This window comes from Mauremys mutica, chromosome 8 (assembly GCF_020497125.1).
Source record: "Mauremys mutica isolate MM-2020 ecotype Southern chromosome 8, ASM2049712v1, whole genome shotgun sequence".
NCBI classification, from domain to species: Eukaryota; Metazoa; Chordata; order Testudines; family Geoemydidae; genus Mauremys; species Mauremys mutica.
In genome coordinates this window covers 103,637,852-103,665,047 of record NC_059079.1, presented here as the reverse complement: position 1 = coordinate 103,665,047, position 27,196 = coordinate 103,637,852, and the positions used below count along the sequence as shown (strand labels likewise).

General features: G+C 40.8%; 1 protein-coding gene across 5 annotated transcripts in view; it reads right to left on the bottom strand.

The window, feature by feature from the left end:
- The window catches only part of CANX (calnexin), a 72,252-nt gene that overhangs the window by 2,465 nt on the left and 42,591 nt on the right, over window positions 1-27,196 (bottom strand). For all 5 annotated transcript variants that reach the window (XM_045026916.1, XM_045026913.1, XM_045026917.1 and 2 more), the window contains exons 2-14: window positions 16,292-16,477; window positions 15,760-15,833; window positions 15,123-15,181; window positions 14,560-14,701; window positions 13,615-13,696; window positions 11,726-11,918; window positions 9,121-9,310; window positions 5,617-5,730; window positions 3,646-3,802; window positions 2,921-3,136; window positions 2,052-2,171; window positions 1,820-1,958; window positions 1,537-1,634 (exon numbers count right to left, since the gene is read on the bottom strand). In XM_045026916.1, coding sequence (XP_044882851.1) covers window positions 1,537-1,634; window positions 1,820-1,958; window positions 2,052-2,171; window positions 2,921-3,136; window positions 3,646-3,802; window positions 5,617-5,730; window positions 9,121-9,310; window positions 11,726-11,918; window positions 13,615-13,696; window positions 14,560-14,701; window positions 15,123-15,181; window positions 15,760-15,833; window positions 16,292-16,474 — 1,767 coding nt within the window. In that variant the 5' untranslated portion in view covers window positions 16,475-16,477. The remainder of the gene's footprint in view (window positions 1-1,536; window positions 1,635-1,819; window positions 1,959-2,051; window positions 2,172-2,920; window positions 3,137-3,645; window positions 3,803-5,616; window positions 5,731-9,120; window positions 9,311-11,725; window positions 11,919-13,614; window positions 13,697-14,559; window positions 14,702-15,122; window positions 15,182-15,759; window positions 15,834-16,291; window positions 16,478-27,196) is intronic.

Below are 27,196 nucleotides of genomic sequence, written 5' to 3'. Positions count from 1 at the left end.
TGCTGGTTGCCTGAGTAGAGCAGCAAGATGGTTGAGGGCAAGATTTTCCAGAGTGTTCAATGGAGTTCACTACTTCCACTGTCTTCAGTGGAAGTCTTACCATAGATTCAGTACACACCACACCTACTATATGGCAGCAGTCAGGCCAATACGGAGTACTTTTGAAAAAAGCCACCCAAACACACTGTATAGGAAGGCTCAACATTCTTTCACCTCTAGAAAAAGTCCCTCCCAAAACAGGAATGAAACATATTGGTACGGTAGTGCTTTGCTGCTGCTCTGTATAAATTGGAGGATTTCATTCCACATATACACATTAGTCCAGGGGTTCTCAAACTGGGGGTTGGGACCCCTGAAGGGGGTCATGAGATTATTACATGGGGGGGTTGAAGCTGCCAGCCTCCACCCCAAACCCTGCTTCGCCTCCAGCTTTTACAATGGTGTTAAATATATTATAAAAACACTTTTTAAAAGGGGGGGTCACATTCAGAGGCTTGCTATATGAAAGGGGTCACCAGTACAAAAGTTTGAGAACCACTGCACTAGTGATTCTGGTACTGTTCAAAATTGCAAAGTTTATATAAGATTTAAGGACCAATATTGGATCATCTTGTCCATCCCAGTGCCACTATTACAGATTACTGGATTTTGTACTAGCCAAATCATGAACACCTCAGAAAACTGCACCCCATGAGTACTGGAACCCCCTGCCCAACAGAGCCCACCTCCTGAACCTGGTCCTTCACTTTCCCTGTGCAGGCTCTATCTAGCAGAAGACGTTGACGATCCCAGGCTGAAGGATTGGGAGAGGTACAGATTGTGTCAGTACTCCTTGGGTGCACCCTCTGGCTCTCTGCTTGCGGAGTTCCCATGGCCTTCCCAGCAGAGGAGGGTAACTGTCAGCTGGGTAGTTGTGGAAGTGGATGAGTGAGCAGGGCAGGGAGCCTGGCCCCTGCAGTGAGGTCACCCATACAAAGAATTAACTGTTTAACCTGTCAGACAAAGCCCCCTCCCCTTCACTGCAGTCCCATCAGGTCCTTGCTCCCCCAATAACCTCATCGTGCTGCTCTTGTGGGGGGCATGCCCCTCCCGTTTGGGAAACTGATATATGTAAGTATAAGAGCTTTACAAGTTTACCCATGTTCTCATATCCTGCCCCATCATTGTAGTGGTGCAGTAACTCTAGGCAAGTGTCCCCGCTTATGGCTTCTCCAATATTTCAGACATCATAGCCCATTAGAACCCATTTTACTATAGAAACTAGTATAGACCAGGACACAGGGGTTATTCCCTTTCCTGTTTTCATATCTTTAGTCTCAAATTCTTAGCACTGCCTCAAACTTCAGAGTATCCATCAGAATTTTTTAAGTCACCATGGACTAAGCGCAACTATATATTTGTCACATGCCAGTGGAGTTGGATCATGTGTTTTAAAAGTTGCCTCACTTTTTTAAAGCTATGTAATCATTAAATATCACTAGTGGACCACCTACATGATCACTTCTACTTAGAAGAGCACCAAAATGTTGCTTTTACCTCTGATGTGGGTTTTCCATCTTCTTCCTCTTCCTCCTCATCCTCCTCCTCCTCTTGACTAGCACTTCCAACATCAGCATCACTCTTTTGCTTCTCTTCTAACCAAGCAAACATCAAGAATTAAATTAATTTATATTCTGTTGTCTAGGGAGAAATGATTCACCTTAAGTTCTCCACTGACTTCAGTCTAGGTCTACCAATAGTACTGCCCTCATTTTCTACATGAAAGAGTAAATCAGTTCCAGGTTCCTACCCCATTTCAAGATGCCTCCATTATGCTTACCCTGCTTGTCTTCATTTGATTCTGCTTCCTCCTCCTCTTCCTCCTCTTCATCTGCCTTGTCTTTTCCCTCCTCTTTCTCCTCATTCACATCAGGTTGAGGAGCATCAGTCTTTTTGTACTCTGCAGCGCTTGGCTGTTTCTAGAATTTGTCAGAAGAGTCCCACAATAAACAACTGCCCATTTCAGGTTCTTGCACAACCCCATTTTGACTATTTCAGAAGGAAATTCATACCTTTCCAGAACAGCAGAAGAGGACAACAAGGAACACAGGAAGAGCCACAGTTAGGATGTACACTACCCACAGCCAGGGACGCTCTTCAGCAGCTGCCATCATCTGGCCCACAACACCAGGCTAGAAGATAAATTGAATCCTGAAGGCTTGTGTATTTAGCTCTCTTACTCCTGTACACAGCAAATTTTATGGCTACCCGTGGGGACTGCTAACTGTCTCCAGTCATACTTAGTAGGGACAGCCTCATAATATATACAGAATTAGTCTGTATTGCAAAAGCTAATTATTTGCTTTATTGTAGCACCTAGGAGCCCTAAATCATGAACCAGAACAACACTGTGCTTGGCACTGTTCAAACAGATGGTCCCTGCCTTAGTCTTCAATGAATGATTTTAGTCTTCTGAAGTCAGAAAAGTATGTGGAACAATATTCGCACAATCTAATTTAAAATAACGATTAAAAACATGCAACAGTAGGCTATGAGGGTGGCCACTTGTCATGGCCAAGATAAAAAGTTATGCTCCCAATAGTAAAAAGACAGGAAAAGGAGTCCAGCATTCGATGAAGGCGGCATGCCCCACAAAAAAAAATTTTTTTTTTTAAAGTTACCAAAATACATTACATTTGAATAGGAAAAATCCGTAACAGATACTTATGTAGCCTGGTTTTGGTAGAGAAGATTATATCCTTCAATTTGAAAGCTTGTATCAGTTCATGTTTAAAGATAACTCTCCCCCCTCCCCGCAAACAAGGACTAGCAGCATAGTTTTTTGTAAGAGCAAAAGCTAGAGGAGCTTCAAGCTCTTCTAGACAAGAAACAGATCCCATTGTTTGTTAGAAGTATACAAAAATAAACTTTTGCTCCTCACCTCAGCAGCACCATCAGCTGCCTTTTTTAGACCCCAACCATCATTGGCCCAATCTTCTGCCACAACTCGGTCTGTACAGATGATAAAGTTGTCAAAGAAGATGTCAGAGGTCATTGACCATAGTTCAAGGCCCACAGCAGCGAAGGGAGTCATTTTGAAAGGTTCTAGATCTTCAAAGAAATCTGGGTTTGGGATCTTCCTGGGCTTCCAGATTCCCTGGAGAAGGCAAAGAAAACTCAGCATCATGCACCACACAAAATCTGTTTTTCTATTTGGGTCGAAAAACTTTGTTTCCCCACACCTGTAACAAAAAAGTTGCATTCCTGATTACAACGGATAGTCAGTTTAGGTAAATCTTTATTATGTAAAGAGGTTTACAAACCAACTACAAATCTTCTTGGGAAAAATATTTAGAAGAGCTTCTCCCCCACTCCATCCTCATTTAAACATTCCCCTGCTGCAGTAGCTGTGAGCTTCATTTTTTCGGCTTTCATGGGTAAGTTGTGACATTTATTTGTTTATTAAGGGGAATAAAAAGTTGAACCAGTCCCCTTAGCGTGCACAAGGATTGAGGTTATGGGATTTGCATTCCTGGCTATGCCACCACTTTACAGCGACTATGAGAAGTCTCTTGTCTTTCTGTATTGCTTAGTAAACTGGTATACCCTAAGAGGGAGCAGTGTTCTGATTCTGGCCAGCAAGTTTCCTAGAAGCATGAGACCTACCTGGTAGTTGGGGTTATCAATCATAGGAGGCTTCCATTTGCCTTTGTAGTTGGGATTGTCGATCATAGGTCGTTGCCAGGTACCACAGCCAGGGGCTGACTCACATTTGGGATTTGCAATCTGAGGTGCCTCCCATTCTCCATCCATATCCTCATCCCTGGAAAAGCAAACTCATTAGGGGAAAGGGTTTTTTTTTTGTTTTTGTTTTTAGACCTAGAACAAGGAGGGTGGGGGTGACTTCTTACCATTTCTACATTGTAAAGTACCATCCCCATCCCCAAAGTAAAGTAGTAAAGAGTTCTATGGATGGAAAGCACTGAGAGGGCTAAGCATTAGTCATGTTTTAAGAGTAAATTTATTGGTATTATAACCACACCTAAGAGCCTCAGTCATGGACCAGGATACCACTGTGCCAGAACCAAAAGATGATCCTGCCCCCAAAGAGACCACAGAAGGATACAGATGGAGCACAAGAAAACTAGACACTGGCTATATGTTCTGTTCTTGCTACTCAGATCTGTGTCTTACTCCAGCAGAAACATAATTAGCAACTGTGACACACTGTGCCCCCAAATGACACTCTGCACCCCATATTCACCATAGTGATATAATTATCGTGTATCTTGTACAAAGTATGTCACGTGAGGTGTCAATGGAAAAGTTATGGTTTGCGGAATATGATTATCCTATTTGTATGCATGTATAATTTTTGTATATGGAGTTATGAATATGGACTATGGATCTGTATTTCAAGTGTGCTTGCTCCTGGGTAACTCCCGCAAGTTAGTTTACATTCAGTCTAGCCAGCGCATTGGGAGTGGACTATTCAAGATAATGACCCATCGATGAACATAATGGGCCATGGAAAAAGCTTATCCTCACTTGATGGACTTCCCTGTGAATGGTTCAGCCAGTATATGATTAATGGCTGCTATGACTCATCGAAGCATGTAAGGGCATGTGACTAAATCATGTGATTCTGGACTCCATCTTGTGCCTGTACTTTTCCACAAACTGTGCAGGGAGATGTGCTTGGAAATTGGAACAAAAATTCCTTCCACATGGAAGACGCTATAAAGGGGGAGGTGACATCACCACTGGGCCTCACTCTCCCTACAACTCAACACCTGGAAACACCTTAGGAACAAAAACTGAACTGGGGAAGGTGGTCCCAGGCAGGAAAGAAGGAATCCCAGCCCAAGTATGAAAGATCTGTAAACTGCTTGTACTATCAGAGTGAGATACTACTCGATTCAAATCCTGTCTAGTGTATAGAATTTAGATTGCAATTTTGTTTATTGTTTTAGGTAACCAACTTTGATCTGTATGCTACTACTTATAATCACTTACAATCTTTCTGTAGGTCATAAATCTGTTTTATATTTTTATCTAAAACAGTGTGTGTTTGAAGTGCAAAAAGGGAAATCTGCTCAAGAGCAGGGGCTGGTGCATTGTCCTCCCCATATTAATGGGGGGGAGGGGAGATATGGGTGGACAACTGGGAAATAAACTTAAACTGGTCAGGCTTTTGACCAGAGCAAGTCGGTACAGCTCTGGGGTCTTAGGCTGGGGAGGGGGATTGGCTAGAGCCTCTACTGTTAGCTCATTAGTGGCTATGAAAAACTTTCATGTAACTGCAGCTGGGGGTGTCCCTGCCTATGAATGTTTGTGTAAGAGCAGGATCTGGAGGAGTCTGCAGCTTGTCACAGCATCACAGTGAGTGAGGGAGCCCAGGATGGTGAGATAGAGGGCTCAGCGGTACCCCAGTTCCAGGATGCACCCCGGGGAAGTCCATCACAGCAACACCTTCCCCTAACAGTTTGTGTCTGGTCCATGTAGCTCAAGTGCCGCATTATACTCCTGAAACCCAGTCAGTGCCTTTGGGTCACAAAGTGAGTATCTGATAAACTGACACACAGCAATTACTGCTTTCATACAAGATAGACAAATGGAAGTCTAGTAACAGCATACCAGTCCTCTGGTTTTTCTGCATCAGGATCAGCTACATATTCTGGCTCATCATCCAGCCAACCTTCTGGCTTCACAGCATCATCATCTGAAATCTTTGCAGGAGCATCCTCATCCCTTGGGAAAGAGATACAAGGTTGCTATTATATATTCCTGCCAAAAAGATTTGGCAAAAAAAACAAACCATAAGGCTTAAGACACTGTTGCACTAGATACAGATCCTCATCTAGCCTGATTCCTAAGACAATGAGTAAATGAAGAGGACTACCAACTGACTGAGCAATTATGTTTTGAATATGAGAAGGCTAGGTAGTAACTATGGGAGGTTTTTTGCTACCCCACCATGTTAGTCAGACGAAGCTCCTATTCCTTTATCTGTCCCAGGGCACATTCCTCCCAACACAATGGAGAGAAATGATAACATTTCATGTATCCTCAGAAAGAAGCAGCCCAGGGAAAGCATGTTAATGAGCAAATATGTGATATATTGTACCCAGTAAAAATGTGTTCTCGCTCAGGAACAAATTCTATTACCCCTGAACTTTTAATTTACCATATGTCATTAGTCAAATTGACAAGGGAACACTAATCAAAATTCAATTGTGTTGATTTAGCATTTTATGACTATCGAGAACAGAAGACAACATATCCATAATTGATCTGGAAAAGGGGGTAACAGTGAGGTGGCAAAGTTTGCAGATGATACGAAGTTACTAAGAGTTCAAAGCTAACTAAAAAGAGAGTTACAACAGGATCTCACAAAACGGGGTGACTGGCCAACAAAATGGCACACAATATTAAATTAAGTGGATAACAATCCCAACTATACACACAAAATGATGGGGTCTAAATTAGCTGTTACTACTGAAGAAAGATTTTTGGAGTCATCATGGATGTTTTCAGAAAACATCTGTTCAATGTGCAGTGGCAGTCAAAAAAGCTAACAATGGTAAGAACCACTAGGAAAGGGATAGATAAAACAGAAATCATAATACCACTATATAAATCCATGGTACGCCCACATCTTGAATACAGAAAAGGGCAACAAAAACGATCATCGGTATGGAACAGCTTCCATATGAGGAGAGATGTAAAACACTGGGACTGTTCAGCTTAGAAAAGAGATAGGATAGAAGTCTATAAAATCATGATGGTGTGGAGAAAGTAATAAGAACATAATTTATTCATAAATGATCTGGAGAAAGGGGTAAACAGTGAGGTGGCAAAGTTTGCAGATGATACTAAACTTCTCAAGATAGTTAAGACCAAAGCAGATTGTGAAGAACTTCAAAAAGATCTCACAAAACTAAGTGATTGGGCAACAAAATGGCAAATGAAATTTAATGTGGATAAATGTAAAGTAATGCACATTGGAAAAAATAACCCCAACTATACATACAACATGATGGGGGCTAATTTAGCTACAACGAGTCAGGAAAAAGATCTTGGCGTCATCGTGGAGAGTTCTCTGAAGATGTCCACGCAGTGTGCAGAGGCGGTCAAAAAAGCAAACAGGATGTTAGGAATCATTAAAAAGGGGATAGACAATAAGACTGAGAATATATTATTGCCCTTATATAAATCCATGGTACGCCCACATCTCGAATACTGTGTACAGATGTGGTCTCCTCACCTCAAAAAAGATATTCTAGCACTAGAAAAGGTTCAGAAAAGGGCAACTAAAATGATTAGGGGTTTAGAGAGGGTCCCATACGAGGAAAGATTAAAGAGGCTAGGACTCTTCAGCTTGGAAAAGAGAAGACTAAGGGGGGACATGATAGAGGTATATAAAATCATGAGTGATGTTGAGAAAGTGGATAAGGAAAAGTTATTTACTTATTCCCATAATACAAGAACTAGGGGTCACCAAATGAAATTAATAGGCAGCAGGTTTAAAACAAATAAAAGGAAGTTCTTCTTCACGCAGCGCACAGTCAACTTGTGGAACTCCTTACCTGAGGAGGTTGTGAAGGCTAGGACTATAACAATGTTTAAAAGGGGACTGGATAAATTCATGGTGGCTAAGTCCATAAATGGCTATTAGCCAGGATGGGTAAGACTGGTGTCCCTAGCCTCTGTTCGTCAGAGGATGGAGATGGATGGCAGGAGAGAGATCACTTGATCATTGCCTGTTAGGTTCACTCCCTCTGGGGCACCTGGCATTGGCCACTGTCGGTAGACAGATACTGGGCTAGATGGACCTTTGGTCTGACCCGGTACGGCCTTTCTTATGTTCTTATGTTCTAATAAGGAAGTATTATTTATTCCTTCCCAAACACAAGAACCAGGGGTCACCAAATGAAATTCACAGGCAGCAGGTTAAAGACAAGAACATAAGTACTTCTTCACAACATGCAGCAAGCCTGTTGAACTAGTTGCCAGGGGATGTTGTGAAGGCCAAAAGCATAAGTGAGTTCAAAAAGGAACTAGATAAATTCATGGAGGAGAGGTCCACTTATGGCTATCAGCCAAGATAGTCAGGAATGCAACCCCACGCTCTGGGTTTCCCTGAACCTCTAACTGCCAGTAGATGGATCTCTCAATAACTGCCATGTTATGTTCATTGCATTTAAAGCATCTGGCACTGTCCACTGTCGGAAGACAAGATTCTAGGCTAAATGGAACTTTGACCCAGTATGGCCACTCATGTTCATAACTGTCAGTCTCTCAATGGCTATCTGGATTGAAGGTGTCAGATTTCAAACTGTCCATTTGATCCCCATCACAAGAGCTTTTTTGCCAAAATAAACTCCAGGTATTCTTTATTTTAAGTGTTCTAGCACTTGATCCTATGCTTGATCAGACATCAAATGAAGCACATCTATGGCTAAGCAAGGAACTTCATGTAAATGTTACCTGGCTTGCCAATATTAATTAGTGCTGAACGTCATTCTGATATTTATTCAAGTGCAAGGGCATGGAATCAATCTGCAGTCTACTACCAGTCAGATGCTACCGTTAAGCTTGGAATAATTCATTTTTTACATCTAAATAAAACATCAATTTTACCATGCACACAAACTGACAAAAAAATATTCCAATCAAAATAGAGATAGACAAAGAAAAATGTTGCTTCAGAACTTAAAGTAAATAGCCATAAATTAATGTATGTTTTGACATGTTGACGTGTGTTTTAACAGTTAAAGCATTAACTTTTTGAATCTCAGTGTCTACTCATTCAATAATTGTCTGACCCCCATAATTTCCACAAATTGTGAAAATTGAAATACAAATTAAAAGAAAAATCTTTAAAATAATCATTCACCCAAATTATAAGATAAAAATTGAATTCTGCCAAGCTTAGCTATAGTTTAAACAGATAAATAGCTTAACACACAAATGACTGCATGTCCAGTGTTAGATTGGTCAACACTAGCCAGTTAACTTGAGTACAGGGGACTAAAAAATAAAAATAAAATGGACAAATGACTAGCTAAGAACTGTTTTAGACCAGCACTAGGTTATCTAGCAACAGCTTTCCCCAATTCCACCACCCAAGCTACTCACCAATCCTCTGGTTTAACAGCATCTGGGTCTGGGATCTTGGGTCTCTCGTCCCAGTCCTCTGGTTTCTGGTCATCTGGATCCTCAATCTCTCGGGCTGGATTCACAGCAGGAGTCACATCATTTAGGAGATTCCCACTATTCACCACAGTCTGATCAACCAGGATTTCAAAACTATTATCAGGATTCAAGACTAGATGAACAGGGACAGGGAGAAAGAGTTAATGGAGCCTTTTTGGCTAACATAAGGAGAAAATTGAGCTCTACAGAATCTCATTGCCACTTTCTACTCTACCGCCCTTTTCCAAACCTCAAAACTATTACAATCATCCTTCTAGCTGAAGTTATCTCCACAGTAAACAATAATGCCCAAATGGGGCTGCCAAGGGGAAACAAATAACCTATTTAGTCTTGTGTCAAGGAATAAAGACAAAGATTTTTATGGAGAGTCCTATTCTGGATACCCAATAGGCGTGAGTATTACATAGACCCCTCAAATCAATTACATCTGGAAAAAGTTCTGCTCTATACACACTCACACCTGTTACCCTACTTATAAAGAGAAGCACCTAGTATAGTGAGATTTATCAGGTTTCTTCCCCCCCGCCCCCAATATAAATCAGGCTTTGCCACTTCTATTTTCTTAACAGAAAGGACAGGAACTTTAAAGACTGAGAAGTGTAATTCCTTATTTACTTGAAAAGTAACTGTGGAAAAAACCTGCACCACCCTTAATGGATCTGTATAAATTCAGGGCCCCATCTCTGGCCTTTTGTGAAATTAAGAAGCTTTTTACTCCTTTTAGCCTTGCAGAGTCATCACATGTAAAACTAGCAGAACTGTGGATTCTATTCTGCCCCATCCATCAACAGAACTGTTTAACAAGTTCCCAACTGTCAATGGAAGGGGGTGGGGGAGGTTTGATAAGTTCACCAAGGATATCTTTATTACTGGCAATGAGGCATGAAGTTAGACAAACCCAGTTTCAATATGGACCAGCAATTAGAGAGAGTCCTTTTTATACATATATCCATCACATTTGATAAAGAAATAATTAAGACCACAAAACATTGGACCCCACTATGCCTTTTTTTTTTTAAGTCACTTTTAAGACTAGATCCCACACCTGCCCACACTGCTTAGAAAGCTCCCCCTTCAGTTAGTCAGCCTCAGAGCACAGCTGCACATTCTATTCTGCACAAAGAAGAAATGCAGAAAAACCAAAACTCGGTGTTTAATCTTGAAACCAGTAAAACAGCAGCTCAGAGTTTCTATACTGCTTTCATTCATGAAGTCAGGAGCCTTGTTTCATTACTAGCCGCGTCCAGATCTAGCAGCAAAATATCTAGAAAAGCTGATTCTAAAGGAGAAGATTTGGCTGTGCAGTTGTAAAAGTTAGAGCTCCAAAGCCAATAGCTGCCTAGCAGAGTGTAGGCCCAAGCTAAGAGTGTAAGATCTTAGCAAAAAGAACAGGAATCCTTGTGGCACCTTAGAGACTAACAAATTTATTTGAGCATAGATTCTATGCATCCGATGAAGTGGGCTGTAGCCTACAAAAGCTTATGCTCAATAAATGTATTAGTCTCTAAGGTGCCACAAGGACTCCTGTTCTTTTTACAGATACAGACTAACACGGCTGCTACTCTGAAACCTAAGATCTTAGCAGGATTCAGTATTCATATGGCCAAGAAGAACATTCAGAATTAGGATAACAGGACTAAGAACTAAACCAAGAGTTCTGAACGGAGTAATTCCTTCATAGTTAAGGGCATAAGCCAGCCTTCAACAGATAGGTGTTAGGAAGAGACTGTCTCTATAAGGTAAGTTATTCCTACTGCAGGGCCCCTTGAACATTTCTCGGGGCTTCCGAGGATAGCCCCAGCTGTAAACAGAATATTGTACCACAACCACTGATCTTATCTAGTGTGGCAATTCTTATGCTCCTATCACTATTTTAGCATGGGTGTGACTGGCCTTCACTCTCCAATGCATTTTCCCTATCTGACTTTTTCAGCTCTGAAAACCTCAATGGAACAGCCAGTGAAAATGAAAGCCAATTAAAGTGACATATTGAAACAGATGCCTGAAAGGAGGGCTTCTAACATTTTGTCCCAGGGAGACACAGCATTGCTATTTCCTCCGGAGTTTAGAGCCTACTGTCCCAAAAAGTTAAAGAATGGATAGCTATGCACGCAACTAGAGAGCACGTGAGATCCCAAGTCAGTAACGGAATGCATATAATTATACTATAAGTTAAGGTATTTAAGACCCATATTTGGAAAGCCAATTTTCCTTTACCTACCAAGTTCAGAGTCCCATTTTTTCCCTGCAAGAGTTAAGACTCAAAGCAATGCATGCTCCTTGATGCAATTTCTTGCACGGAAGAACAGAACAAAGAAACAACAATTTTTGCATGAGGATTTAGAACGTATGTTTTAGTTGTATGAAGTCCACATACATAGTATATTCAGTTACTGTTTTAGGACTCCTTTCCATTTCTCTTGCACCAAAGACACAAAATAAATTTCCACCCTCAAACTTTTTGAGATCTGCACTTAAAAAAAAACAAAAAAACCACTCCCCTCCCCCAAGTTTATGGTTGCTTTACCCAGAGTATAGAGGTGGGTCTTCTTATCAGTAAAGTAGGTCTTCAGATCTGCATCTGGACGCTTTGCATGCTTCTCTTCGTATTTGCCAGTTTTGGGGTTCTTGTGCCGAAAGATGAAGTGTAATTTATAATCTTCTCCACATTTATCAGGACCAAACATGATTGTGTAGGCAGTTTTGTCATGAAACTGATCCTTTAAAGAGAACAGTTGGAATAAATCATTCTAGAGTTCAGGTTTAGACAACACAGTGTTCACCGCAAATGCACTTCACTCATTAAGCTGCTTGATTATACTTGAGATCAAAACCAGCAACAGATGGTTGATACAGTCACAGAAATTCGAAGTGGAAGAGGCCAGTTAGGACAATCCAATCCATCTCCCTACTGCTGCTTAGCTGGGCCCTGCATTTTCCATCATCCTGTCCAACTGTCTTTACTTTTCCCTCATTAGTAGAAGGCCGTTTTCAAGGAGTGACAGGTAAGATTAAAAGCATTAAGCCATAAAGTTGTGCAAATGTAAAATAACCTGTTGGAATTTTTTTAATTGATGTCTAGCTAATCTAAGTCACAGAAACCCCACAATGCAAAAAATATTTGTTTTTAAAACAAAGCTATTGTCAACAGCCATTATCAGCACTGAAAGAAACTGAAATCTTTGCTGTGCATTTGACATTGCTGTGTCTAGTCAGTCTCAGTTTCCCAGTCTGGGTAGTTCTCTCTCACAACAGGGAACATCAGAGGCATTAACAGAGTAAACTCAGCTGAAAAACCACAAAAGTTAGTACCAAGCATAGGGCTGATGTATTATATGAAGCTTTTAAGAATTAACTAGATGTCTGATAATGCCATCCCTTTAACAAAAATCATTGCAAGCAAGCTTGTCTACTCTCACTGACCCTATTCACGCATTCAGTTCACAAAGAACTGAAGAAGTGATTGCACAATCATTAAGTGGCCTTTCACATCTTGAATGGCATATCCTGGTCAGATGTGGATCTGTATCAAGAAAGATTCTGACAAAACAGTGAAGGGGAAAGAGTCGGGACAATGGTTTTGACTTCTATTTCCATGAGGGGAAGACTACGGAAAACTGGAGGGCTTTGATCAAAAATATCCAGTAGCTGCTGCACACAAAATACTCTCAGTTTTATATCTTTCAGATAATGCTTTTGGAATAGTGGCCCATGGGCCAGGTACAAGATGTGTTTAGTCCAAGACATTTACTGAACGTAGTACATCCTGCTAGCCCATCCTGCAAGCAGCAAGTCTCTAGTACTTCAGACACCACACTCCTTACAAGCACACTGAAATGTAAGAAGTCTGGTGTAGAGAAATATGATTAGGATCATCTTAGTCTATTTCTCTTTGCAGACTCTCTCTGGAACTCACTTTAGAAGACAATTGTCTAATCCCAGTCAGTCAGCTTCCCTCCACATAAAGAGCACAGTCTAATTGTGGAAGGGCTAAAGGGAAATTTACAAGATACACGATTTAGCGTGCCCTCTACAGACCTCCCATATGAGATGGCTACTCTTATGGGGGGGAGAGGGAGAAGGAAAAGGAATCCCAAAAGTGTGTGGCAGTTAATTTAAAAAAAAAAAAAAAAAGATGTTGTGGATTCTTATGGGGGAGGAGCAGGAATGCTCACCACCTACAGCATCCCAGAGAGTCAATTGTGGTAACCGGATTTTCAGAAGAATTCAGCATCCATCTGCTCCCACTCAGGACAACGCAAGCTTCTGGGTGCAGACTACTTTTGCAAGTCTGCCCCTAAACACGAACAACTGCCTTCAGGCCATTAGGATCATAAGAGTTTCTTTGGGAAGGAGCAAGAGAAAGACAGGCTTGTCTTTGGGGAGTAGTAACTAAACAGCATGCACACCACTCACCAGGTTCAGCTCGGTGGTTTTAGATAGCAGCTTCACATAGGCACCGCCACACTCAATCCCATTTTGGAAATTCACTTCATACCTGATTTTCATTTTGGGCAGAGAAGCAGAGGGCACATTATAGTACATGGAATGAAGTAGACAACATTCCCTTCATATAAGGATGTAACAGAGCTTCCATACAAATTAGAAAGGTTTTTTTAAATGAGTGTTTCCCACATTTCATAATGGATCTTAGGCAGATACATAAGAACCACAAAGTGAACAGCTAGGCAACAGGCAGAATGCATGAGATAATGAGTTAATCAAACTGATGAGCTGATTACCCTCCTTTCTTGCTGGGAAAGTCCCACAGATCAGCTACTCCCAATAAATCTGGATTCTTGTATATCTGCCATGACCAATCTAACAATTGTTGCTATATTGGACAAGCTTTGTGTGTCCCATGGCAAAAGAGCTGAATCAGCTGAAGACCACTAACAAGCTGGGTTTGCCTTGCTACCAGGGAAAGAGAAAGGACAATTTGCTGGACAAAAATCTATTCACTCATGAATTGTCTTTACATAGTCCCTGCTGTTTGACTCCTGTAAATCTCAACAGACAAGTCAGTTCACTAGGCCCTTGCTATTACAGCTGTAGCACAGAAGTGGAAACAACTGCAGTTGTCAATGTCACACTGCAAGGAAAGGCTAATTTCCAGAAATTCAGACAGCTAGTTTATTCAGATGGAAAAAGCAAGTTCCAAGAACTTGAAATGGAAAGTTATTGTACATTACAATACCTCTTTATTTATTTGCACATAAGAGTGGTAGCCAATATTCTGTGTGGTAATGGGCTACCATGCTTTACTACGGTTTGGTCAACCAAACTATGTAATACTGGAACAAGCCGCTAACAGCCACCTGCCCTTTCTGGTGCAGTAAACACTTGTTATTTTCCACTTACTGTACAATGAGGGGTTTGGTATTAAATATGAAGGGTTTTGTCAGTTTGGCAGAGATCGCATGATGCTTGGCCCGGGAAACCAGTACAAGTCCTTTGTCCCCTGGAAGTTTAGTGTCCTTCATTTCCTCTACTTCCCATTTACCTGCAAGGAACATACACCATTTCATTACTATTAGAACCCACAATTCCTCGTTTTCTTATTTTAATGAACTTTAACAAGAAACTAAAAATTGTTATTCTATGCAATGGGTTATAACAGCATTTCCAGAAGTCACATTCAGTTATATTACTCAAGTTAGAAATTGGTGTATAGACTAGCCTTCAAAAGATGAAATTTTAATTAGGAACGGAACACATTTCAACACTCAGGAGGACTTGCTGCAAAAGCCACAGCTCACTGGACATAAAGTAGGTAAAAACAACACCCAAATGCCCACCCACTTTTCATATGTAGGATATTCTCATGTGTGTTTAGTCAGGGTAAGATTTGCACCTCAAGTCTAACTCTGCAGTACAGACAACCAAAAAATATACCTTCGGAACAAAAGCTAGATGGCACTCACCATCATATTTTGCAATTTCATCATCTGTGTCATCCTTCTTGGCCTTCGAAAGAACCCATCTGAAATGATATCCCCAGCAGAGGTAAGGGACAGCCATACAGTTACAGACTTTTATACAAAGCCAGCTCTAAAGAAACACCCAGCCACTGCAACTACCCTTTAACTAGACCCTACTGTATTCTGAACCCCATCATTGATCAGTCTCTTTGGGAGTTCTGCGCTAAGTTCTCCAACACATGAAGCAAATTCAGAAGTAGGCAAAGCGGCTTTGTACCAGTGTTCCTATTATCAGTACTCCACTAGGGATAGTGCTTGTAGCGCCATTATCTCCATCTTGTCATATTACCAAGAGAGGCTACTGAAAGCCAGCGTACGTGATTCTGTATGTGCACATGGTACATTGCCCCTCTTAATGGGCACCTAACAAATGCTTATTTGAACATCCTCCAAGGTTTCAAGAGATATGAAAGTTAGGAGAAATGTATTGTAAGCTAGTTATATGTGGGGTCATTTGAACTCTAGTCATATTAACATTAGCTATTCAAGAATGGGTGCTCTGGAAAGGTATTTAATTACAGCTTACTGAAGGTCCAAAGTGACTAATTCATTTACATTAAATCTTGAAGATTACACTTACCCTTCCAGGGTTCCCTTATCAAAGTTTTCCACAAAATAAACCTCTCCTGTTGGTACTGGGGGCTTATAGGTAACCTATTGGAGGAGGAGAAAAAAAGTTTAAACAGACCTTTAAACATCTTTGCTGCCCTAGGAAACTACAAGGCTTTGAGTTCATCCCACTTTTCCTGACTCAGACAAGTTTTCTGCTTGAAACATCTTAAGTTATTTACACTCCCCAAAATCTGGATGCCATTGCTTGAAAGTTATAATTTTATTTTGAAGATAAAAATACCAAAGTCTAAGAGTACTAGTACTGCTAAATCCTGGTATCACATCACAAGATTCAAAATGGCCTTAAAGAAATTTTCCTATGGAAGAAATGCAGCTCAAGTGCCTTTGCATTCATTTTAAAGAAGCATTGCAATTACTCTGTTGGCATATTGTGTTTTTATGCTCAAGATAGTCTCCAGATCAGACCAAGATGAGACAGGTTACAATAATCAGACTACCCAAGTATAATTCTGTTTTATCATTGTAAATTTAAGTCAAACCTTTGGGGATGGAGGAGGGCTGCTGGCTTCAGGCTTTGTCTCTTCTACCTCCTCAACACCATCTTCCAAGTCATCCTCAATATCAATTACATCATCACCATGGTCATCTTCCTCATCATGTGTCTGGACATCAACTAATCCAAGTATCAGCAATGTCGCACACAGCAGCCACTTTAGTTCCATGGTCTGTACACACAGGAAAGATCAAACATTATAATCCTATACTCACTAGCAAGATAAAGGGTACGGTCTTCTGTAGTTCAGTGACAAGTACGCAATAGCAAATGAGCAAGTGCAGTCCAGAAGAGAGAACTTCATGTTACGTTTCTCAACTCTCTGTACTTTGTAAGCCTATTAATTTTCTTTCTCGGTACACTTTATATTGCTTTTATCTTAGCGCTGTGCATGACTTGCAGGAGTGTTAATGAGATGAAACATCTGGAGTATACTGTATGAAATGCTACAAAAGCAGCAATTGCTATGTAGGGATTATACATACTCTTCTACAGCATGAAAATAGGAGCCATAGACACCTGCCTGCCTAACGCTATTTTCTTCTTCCTGCCTCCTCTACGAAAGTTGCAGGTCTCGATCAACTGACCAAGCACAGTATAGTCAGGATCACTCTTGAAAAAGATACTTTCTTTCTCTAGGATGATGCACTGTGGACTGCTCTGCAGCTCAGATCTCACAGGCAGTTTCATGTTTTAACTACTGCTTACACCACCACCTAACAGGGTGGTTAAAGAAGACAATTTATTTTTTAAAAGTACAGATTTAAAAAAAAAAATCAAATTTTTAAATAGATTTAAGTTCTGACAACCTATGTTAAGGCCTAAACTTACTATAATAGATTAAAATACTAAGCAGTACATGTTGACTGCCAAGTTTTAAAAGAAACTCAAATGACTGAACTGGTGAAAGTCACTGGCTAAACATGTGGAACCAGAATTTGAAGTACTAAGCCAACTTTTGACTCCAATAGCCTCTTCTGCAGGTGCACAGAATCATTTTTTTCTTTTCACGTTATTCAGCTAGTTCAATTCAATGACTTGCTGATTCAAAGTTAATAAATCAATTCGGAATTTTAAAACAGTTTTTTCTGCTTTCTCTCTCCAATATCTGAATAAAAACTAGGCATAAGATGATGAGATCTACTAGTTCTAAAAATCTTAAATGACATGGTGATCAGAAACAAAATCAGTTAGTGAGTTTAACTACATATGCTTCCTTAGTTTGAAATCTAAAGAAAAAAGTGTGTTTTGGTAAGCTTTTCTTTCCTATGTATCAAGCATAATGAATGTCATTTTATTTAATAAAAGCATTTTAAAGTGCTGTTTTTGTGCATAACTGAATTTTAATTTCCATCACAATTAGAAATATTAATCTAGTAAATAAGTTCATCCACCATTTTCAAACAAATAATGTAAATATTAAGGCTATTAAGTGAGACAAGGTGGTTAAGGTAAAATCTTTTACTGGACCAACTTCTGTTGGTGAGAGAAGCTCTCCAGCTTGCAGAGCTCTTCTTCGGGTCAACACACCTCTTGAAGGCCTGAAGAAGAGCTCTGTGTCAGCTCAAAAACTTGTCTCTCTCACCAACAGAAGTTGGTCCAATAAAAGATATCACCTTAACCACCTTTATTTGGGCATAAGCTTTCATGGGCTAAATCCCACTTCATCAGATGCATGGAGTGGAAAATACAGTAGACAGGTATAAATACACAGCATATGAAAAGATGGGAGTTGCCTTACCAAGTGGGGGCTCAGTGCTAAGGAGACAATTCAATTAAGGTGGAAGTGGGCTATTCTCAACAGTTGACAGGAAGGGAGGAAATTCATTTTTGTAGTGCTAATGAGTTCAATGTAATCAAGGTGGCCCATTTCAAACAGCTGACAAGAAGGTGTGAGTATCAGCAGGGGGAAATTAGTTTTTGTAGTGACCCATCCACTCAGTCTTTATTCGACCTAATTTGATGGTGTCCAGATTGCAAATTAATTCCAGTTGTGTAGTTTCTCATTGGAGTCTGTTTTTGAAGTTTTTTTGTTGAAGAATATCTACCAATGTGATGTATGCCATCATGTACCAACAATGCCCCTCTGCCATGTATATGGGCCAAACCAGACAATCTCTATGCAAAAGAATAAATGGTCACAAATCTGACATTAAGAATTATAACACTCAAAAACCAGTAGGGGAACACTTGAATCTCCCTGGACACTGAACAGACTTAAAAGTGGCAATTCTTCAACAAAAAAAACTTCAAAAACAGACTCCAATGAGAAACTGCAGAGCATAAGATAACGACCAATGCTTGCTAGACTCTCAGAGCTGTAGTTCAAAGGATCTTACCGGTTGAGAAGGATATTTTGGGGTGTTGTATTGTTTTACTTCTTGAACAGAAGAAACAGGGATGGAGAATGTGCAGTTCCCAGGTAAGTAGACTGACACAGGGAGTTGACAGCAAATCCCCGACAACCCTATATTAACAGGTGGCCAAGAGTTATCCATCCCTACCCATCACTATGGTGCCTAAGTGCAAAGAGGAAAAGTATTCCTTTTAGGTAATCTTACTACATTGTGTTTTTACTAGGTGTTCTCCAAGTCTAGATAAAGATTCTAACTTCAACTATAAATCCTGCCTTATCCCCCAGCTTCCCCCCAAAAAGCTTGTAACTTTCTGCAGCTCACATACAAAAGCATCTCCCACAGACAATATTGTTTCTTTGAATCAAGGACATGGAATGTCTCTCTGCATAGAAGGATACCACTACTTCAAAAAACTATGTTTATATAAAGTTGACAGATCATTCTGAAGACAGATACAAGGCAGATGAACATTTTGGATTGCCATCATTATCTGCAGGTATTCCATTACAGGAACAGTAGATTTTGAGCCTAAAATGCATTCCTATGCACAAGTAGAGCAATTTAGATTTTTTTTTTTTAAATCCCATCCCTCCTCCCTCAACAAAAATCCCAACACTTGAATCATTGCAGAAAGCTAAACCAGTTACTTGTTTGAACAAGTCTGCAAAGTTACATCAATGAGTTTGCTGGGTTGCAAAAACCCAAGACAAAAGCAAATCAAGAGACTTTGCAGTTCTAAATATGACAGTACTGTAGCACTGCCAGGCATTTTGTAGGTCATCATTGCCACATCACAAAAGATTCAAAGGACAAGTTTCAGCATAATGTCATTTGTTGATTGCTCATACAATACCTGTCACACTGTGCACTTGTTTACTTACAGTAAGTTATGTCTCAGCTTTCTTCTAAAATTAAGCTGCAATTGCAAGGCCAAAGAGACCACAATTAAGTTCTTCTAAAAATTTGTTGTTCCATATTGAAAAGTCTTATATGTGGGCAATTTGATAGCATGCTTGTAAACAATGTTATCTGGTGCACATATATGCTTTTGAGAACAAAACGTTGCAACTTTCTAAATAAAGTCTTGAGAACATCAAGTCTTTCAAGGGGGAAAAACTGAAGTTAAGATTTTACTATTATATGCAACATTTAGAGAGTCTCTGATCAGAAAAAAAGCAGGATAGACTCTTTAAGCTAAAATGGAAAGGGAATCTCTAAGACTATAGCAATGTTGTATTTCTACAGTCCTGCACTAAATCCATCTTCAGCTTGTATTATATGCTTTCTACCTATAGCAACATACCAGCCAGACAGCTGCTGAACCAAGCAGCTCTGTGCTAAACAGGACTCAGTTCATCCAACAACTAAAAGGTAGAAGACATTACGCATCACTATGCAACAGCCAGATTTTTTTTGTTTATTTTTTTGAGCTATGCATAAACCACACTCAGAATCTCAGAGAGGTCATTGACCTCATAGGGCAGGGGTAGTCAATAGGTGGACTGCAGGCCAACTCCAGACCACCAGACTTTTTTTGAACAGACCATGAAATCTATTTGCTTATTATTGTGGGGGGTGGTTTATTTATTTATTTATTTCCTGTCTGGACCCTGACTACCTTGACTAAGAAATCTGGACCTTGATAAAAAATAATTGACTACCCTTGTCATACAGTATGCCTACACTGTAATTGAACACCCACGGCTAGCCTGTGTCTGCTGTTTGGTTTGTGGGGCTGTTTAATTGCAGTGCAGATGTTCAGGCTCCAGCTGGAGTCTGGGCTCTGGGACCATGCAAAGGTATTACCGGGTAGGGGCACAACCTGAGTCAAGTGTCTGTCTTGTGACTGAAGAACCACAATATGAAATCAAAGGAACAGAGTTTATAAACCCACAACCACAAAGCAAACATTGCTGTCCTTAAAAGCTCAAGCTCTGTTTTTGGTAAGCAATCTGGCCTCTGTGCTAGCTCACTGGCCACTGTTGGGAGTGAGTGCCCAACAGGATTTTACAGAGCATACTGCCCAGTGGAGAAGCAAGAGCCTCCAACATTTCATTTGGAATGTTGGACTGAACATCACCAGGTGACTAGAGAGTTTACAGGGAAATGCTTCACTAATCAGACCAAGAGTTACCAGGGGTCAAATTCTGCCTTGCCTCATTGTCTGTGCTACAGCAGTTAAAATGAATGCCTTTGTCTGAGGTATAAGTCAGGCCAGATTTTAGCTCTCAAGTTTCCACCTCAGGTATAATCATTCCAATTTCAATATTTTCAGAGTTGAATTATGATGAAGTCCCTACTTAAAAGATGCCCAACAGGGTGGATAAAAATCAATGATTTAAAATAAAAAAAAGATTTTATTTAAATCAGATTTTTTATAAAATGCTTTTTGAGGAAAAACCTATCTAAAGATACATTATACCTCATCATGGAATAGAGATTACACATTCTAATTCTATAGTATGAGACAATATATTCATGTAATGTTTAAGGAAAGTTTTGTAAATTAGTTTCAATAGTTCATGGATTAGGGACTCAATCTTATGGGGTTCCAGGGGCTTCTGTATAGATTATTTAGGTTGCTCTTTCTATCTACCCAATGGGACTCAGTGCTCTGTCTAGAAGATACCATCAGAGATGCTTAGTTTTGCAGTTCTCAAACTGTAGATTTGTGTCTCCAGAGGGAACATGCTTGTTAACAGCAAAAATGTTTTTAAATAAATATATAGAGGCGAGAAATAACAGACCTCAACCTATTGTCCCTCTGCAAATTTGTGCACAGAGTCAACCCGTACCTCTCTCTAAAAGTGCAAAGTTTCAAAAAGTTCAATGAATAGAAGATTGTTGAAGGCAGAATAGATCTGGACAAGGAGAAGTCTGGAGATAAATTTGAGAAGGGAGGGACAGGCAGTAGAAACAAAAGTGAAACTGTTTGAGCAGCATATTCCAGAAGTCTTGAGGTCTTTCTGAGTGTAGCCTTCATTGATTTGAGATCTACCATACCACTCTCTCACTAGAAGGGAAAACAATAGCAGCAGGCCATAAAAGAAACCCAGTTGGGAATATTTTAATGAAGTTCCTCTACAGGTGAAGAATATGTATTAAGGTTATAACAACCAATAAGAATGCACTTTTATGTAGAAATCCATGATTAAATCTAGTCTTCCTGACTAGTGATTTAAACCAATTTGGTTTAAATCAAAACCACCCTGATGCCCAATTTAAAAAGGTACATGGTTGTCAAGCACAAGACTGCCTACCTATTTTGGGAAAGGTCACAGTTCTTTATACTTCCCTCTCAACCACCTCCTGTAAGGAAAAACAGCGGCTCCCGGTTGGAGGTGCAGCGTGGCTGCCACTAAGGCAGGCTCCCTGCCTACCCCAGCCCCACCGCTCCCAGAAGGGACCAACACGCCCCTGCAGCCCATGGGGGCAGGCAGCACACAGCTCTGCACACTGCCATCACAGCTCCCATTGGCAACAGCCCCCTGCTCCTGGCCAATGAGAGTGGCAGGGGCAGTGTTTGCAGGCAGGGGCAGCCCCCGCCCCCATCCCACCCCCAGGGTGTGCTCCCCCACCCCCAGCACTGTCCCTGCAGCTCCCATTGGCCAGAAAGCAGCCAATGGGAGCTGCAGGGACAGCGCTTGCAGGCGCGGGCAGCACACAGAGACCCCCTGCACCTCTCCCGCCCAGGGGCCGAAGAGACTTGCCCCATCTAACCACCTCTTCTCCCTTTCCACCCCCAGACCTCCCCTCCCCTAACTGCCCACCACCACCCCCTCCAACCCCACCTCCTTCTTGACTGCCCCCCCACCCCATCCACCCCCACTCTCCTTGTCCCCTGACCGCCCCTGGAACCCCCACCCCGACTGCCCCATCCAATCCCTCCTCTCATTCCTGACTGCCCCCCCGGGACACTTGCTCCATCCAACCACTCCTTCTCCCTGACCACCCCTGCTCCCATTCAATCCCCCTGTTCCCCACCCTCTGACCATCCACACCCCCAGCCCCTGACCAGCCCACCGAACTCCCCTGCCCTCTATCCAACCCCCGTCCCTGTCATCTTACTGCACTGCCTGGAGCACTGGTGGCTGGCGGCACAGCTGCTCCAGGACAGGCAACTGTGCCGCCCGGCTGGAGCCAGCCATGCACCACAGAGCACCGGATCAGGCTGGGCTCTGCAGCTGTGCTACCCCAGGAGCTCACAGCCCTGCTGCCCAGAGCACTGCATTGGGGCTGCGGGAGAGGGAGGATAGCGGGGGAGGGGCTAGGGGCTAGCCTCCTGAGCCAGGAGCTCAGGGGCCAGGCAGAATGGTCCTGCGGGCTGGATGCAGCCCGTAGTTTGCCCACCTCTGGTCTAGAAGATATACACAAACAGACACGCATGCAAGCTTTGAAGTGCATGCACATCTGAACATACTAATGAATCTTGTGCCCACCAAGTACACATTTCAAGCTGTCAGCAGATAACTGTTTAAAGATTTTACACACTAAAATAGGAAGAAAGTGAAAATCTGTTTCAGAATACAAGGAAGTATTTGAAAGTTTAAAGAACAGGAAGGATGAAGTTTAGTGTATGTGCTGCAAATGGTGTGGCCCAATTATTAATGTAAATATTTGTAGGCTAATAGTTCTAAGTCTACAACAGTAAACTGTTTATTCAAAGGAAAAGTTTTGTGGGGATTAGAGATATTGTTTTCTTAAACGCAGAGGTGGCATTGTTTTCAGTTGTTTTAGTTCTGCAGCAAACCCTACTGAATTCCATTCATCAAAGCCTTAATCTACTGAACACTTCCCCTCTCACCCCTCCTTCAGTCCACCAAAATAAGCCCTGTTATTTACCCAGAGAAATTAAGGTTTTTGCACCAATTTTCACCTGTTATTGTAGTAATAAGCACCAATAAATTCCTGGGAAAACCTAAATAAAATAAAAACTGAAAATGAAGGGCTCTGGGTATGCTGGATCATTAACTTCTTGACTGACAGTCCCCAGCAGCCCTAATGTTTCTTAAATAGAGGCTTTAAAAAAAAAATTATTGTAATACACATTTGAAATAAAAACATCCCTGATGACCTACATTAGCCCCATCATGAGAGTCTTGTTTTCCTGGCCAGGAAAACATTCTTAAAACCATTATGGCAATCCATGAGGGAATCTGTCTTTAGTATCAAGAGTCAGTATTATGTGCAATTAAGATACCTAAAGAATGAATGCATATAAATATTAAAGTGTTAATAGCTTTGCCTTCATAGTCTGTTCCATAACGATTAATTTTAAACCACAGCAAATTATAGTAACACCATAAAAGGAGTTCCAACACTTGATGATCCCCCACATACTGGCTGAATGACTGTCTGTGTAAGTAGAAATAGGAACAATAGGAAGAACTTCTAAAGGGAGTCAGGGTGCCATAATGCAGGGGTTCTCAAACTGGGAGTCAGGACCCCTCAGGAAGTTGAGAGGTTATTACATGGGGGAGTCACGAGAGGTCAGCCTCCACCCCAAACCTTGCTTTGTCTCCAGCATTTATAATGATGTTAAAATGTTTTTAATTTGAAGGAGCGATCACACTCAGAGGCTTGCTATGTGAAAGGGGTCACCAGTACAGAAGTTTGAGAACTACTGCCATAATGGAAATACTGACCAGTTGGTGTAGTTAAAATGAAACCATGTGGACAGGGGGAGGAAAGTACTACTCCAGAACTCGAAGCAGTAGGGCTCTCTCTTAAGCTATGTACAGAAAACAAGGACACCTGATAAAGCCATTTGCTGAACTCCTCAAAAAGCCCGCAGACTCAAGGTAGCATTGATCCCAGAAAATGAAGACCGACAGAACAGAATTTATTTGTGTCAAGTTTACAGTGATCACATAATTCAAAGCTTCAAGTTGAAAGCCATCCTAAATTAAATGCCATCCTAAGTTAAAATTCAGCTGATTTGGTTAATTGTCAGTGGGGGACACTGGTCATCCTCTGCCTTAGATCAATTTTCTTCCTACCTTTTCCTCCTCAGCAACCTGCCTTATGGAACACCACTCAAGTCTTTGTTGTCTTGCATGTATGAGACCATAAGCTCTTCAGAGCAAGGAATATTTTTATACATGCACAATGTGAAGTTTTACAACACTAAAAATTGTTAATAGCCACAGAATTTTCCCTGTTACAAGGCATCTGCACTTATTTACTGGCTGCCCAAAGTTCTGCCCATTTGATACAGCATTTCTTTTTACAACCAAGTCAAGAAGAGCTGATAGCAAGTGAAGTTTTGGCCTATAATCAGCTTAATCACTGCTTGGTATCCTTTGCACATGTAGCCTATAAAAAAGGAGGAAAGATGGCTCTATTGTTGCGGCATCAGATTGGGACTCATGAGACCTACATTCCACAGCAAAGTTGGGAATGGACTTCTCACATGACCTATGCCAAGACTTGCTCTCTTGGCCTCAGTTTCCCCATCTATAAAATGGGGACACATTTTCCATTCTTCCACCCTTTGCTCATTGTGTTTATTTAGATTGTCTCACTATGTCCTAATATAGCACATAATATGATTGGGCCCAGACTTCAGCTGGGGCTTCTGGGGGCTACAATAATAAGTAACCCTCAGACTACTTGACTTAATGCAAAGAACATGCAATGTTGATTAGTTGTATGAACATTCAGATTTATTCCAAAAGACACTGATGACAAATGCAGAAATCTCATGTACTTAGCTGCAGAGAAGAGCAATGACAGAAGGGTGAGAGAGTTAAGTGATTGTATTGGAAGAATTATGGCACAGTATTTTGCCTTTATATAGTACTTTGAGTATTCAAAAGTTCAAAACTCTGCAATTATAGGATATCACACACAGTAAACATGCTCATGGGTAGACAGACATACCCTGCTTCCAGCAGCTTTGTACAAAAATCTGACCCCAGGAGTCAGGTAAGTTTTAAATTTTATATCTTAAGACTCTTAAATTTTGTTTAATGGAGTCTCTTTCCTACAATAGGCCACAGATTGGCAATCTCCACCTAGCATGTGTTTTGGAGCTGTTCTGCTCCAATAAACTTCACAACTATTGCCAGGTATCCAGAGCTTTGCTTGGAATCTTCAAAGATATTTCTCTTGAGGAAGAGTAGTCTTCAAATTTGTGCCATCATGAGCCTAACAATTAGTTTAGAAATGACTCTTAAAAAGAAAGTTACAACACCCAATTAAAGCCTGTTTTTATAAGAGTGTTTCAGATGCAGATTATTTTTGGAAGCTGATGTATCAATGGAGATATAGGAAGGGACAGGAATTCTGCACTACTGCATCAGCAAAAAAAAGTAATTCATGCATATCTGGTAGCCCTTATTGATCAGTGGCAGAACTGCTGACTTTTTGACCATTAAATCAAGGCAGATGGGCTTGTAGTGCTTATAAAAAAAATTATGGAGCTACCTCAAGATACAAGAATTCTTTAGTGGGAAAAGCATACTTAGCAGTGTTGCTGTCATGTTCACAAACCAACTCAAATTTGCCTTGGGATCAAAAGCAACAGCTTTCCTTCCAAATACAGAGTTCCTCCAGTATGGGGCCAAGTTAAATGGATGAAGATAAGCACTGAAGAGACAAGAGGATGAATGCCAAGATTTTTGGGGGGGAGGGGAGTGACAAAGTTAACAGTCTATTTGGGAAAGATTAAATATATGTTACACTGGATTCTTAAGAGCAGAAATCTGTTGAAATGGGAAGGTTTTAAAACTAATGCAGGGATGCTGTCACATTACAGAGTACTTTTGAGAGATTCTTAGACCTGCTAAGAAAGATTGATGTTTCTATTTACCATTACTCATCTTAAAATGAGAAACAAAGTCAGCTTTACTTAACATCTCAGACCCTACCCCACTGCTGTAGTATTTGGATTACAAATGCTGCAGAGAAATTTCAATATGTTTTATTTTGTAAACCACATTTCTATTGAGTCTCTTTAAGAAGTTTATACATACATCCTGAATCTGGGTCCAAATTGCTTTAAAATTACGTTAAAGTGCTTTGGCTAAATCCAGGTGATATTATGGGTGGATTCCAATAGTAGTATCTTTGGAAGAGACCATTATGAGAGTTCTGCAAGTCAGTTCTAATTGACTGTGTTCAGTCTGATGCAAATATTTCATTGTTCTCAGTGGCTGTTATTCAGGAAAAAAATTTATTTTCCTACACAGTGTTACCTCTCCAATTTCACTAGAGCACAGCTGGTCACTGTCATTCTGCCTACAAAGCAACCCTCAAGTGCTTTGGGGCACCACACCCAGAGGCGGAGAACAATATTATTGCCAAAACAGAGTAGTTAATAGACACACTCTTCTATTCAAGAACACTCCTAAGCCTGATTTTCAAGTGCACACAAATATCTTCACACTAGAATGATTTGCAGTTTAATATAACCCACATGTAAAGAATATGTGCAGCAACTAAAGAGCACTGTTAACAGAGATAAGCCAGTTACCTTCCACATTTTAGTGAATATTTACTATTACTATCTGGTATTTGCAATGAGAAATTAA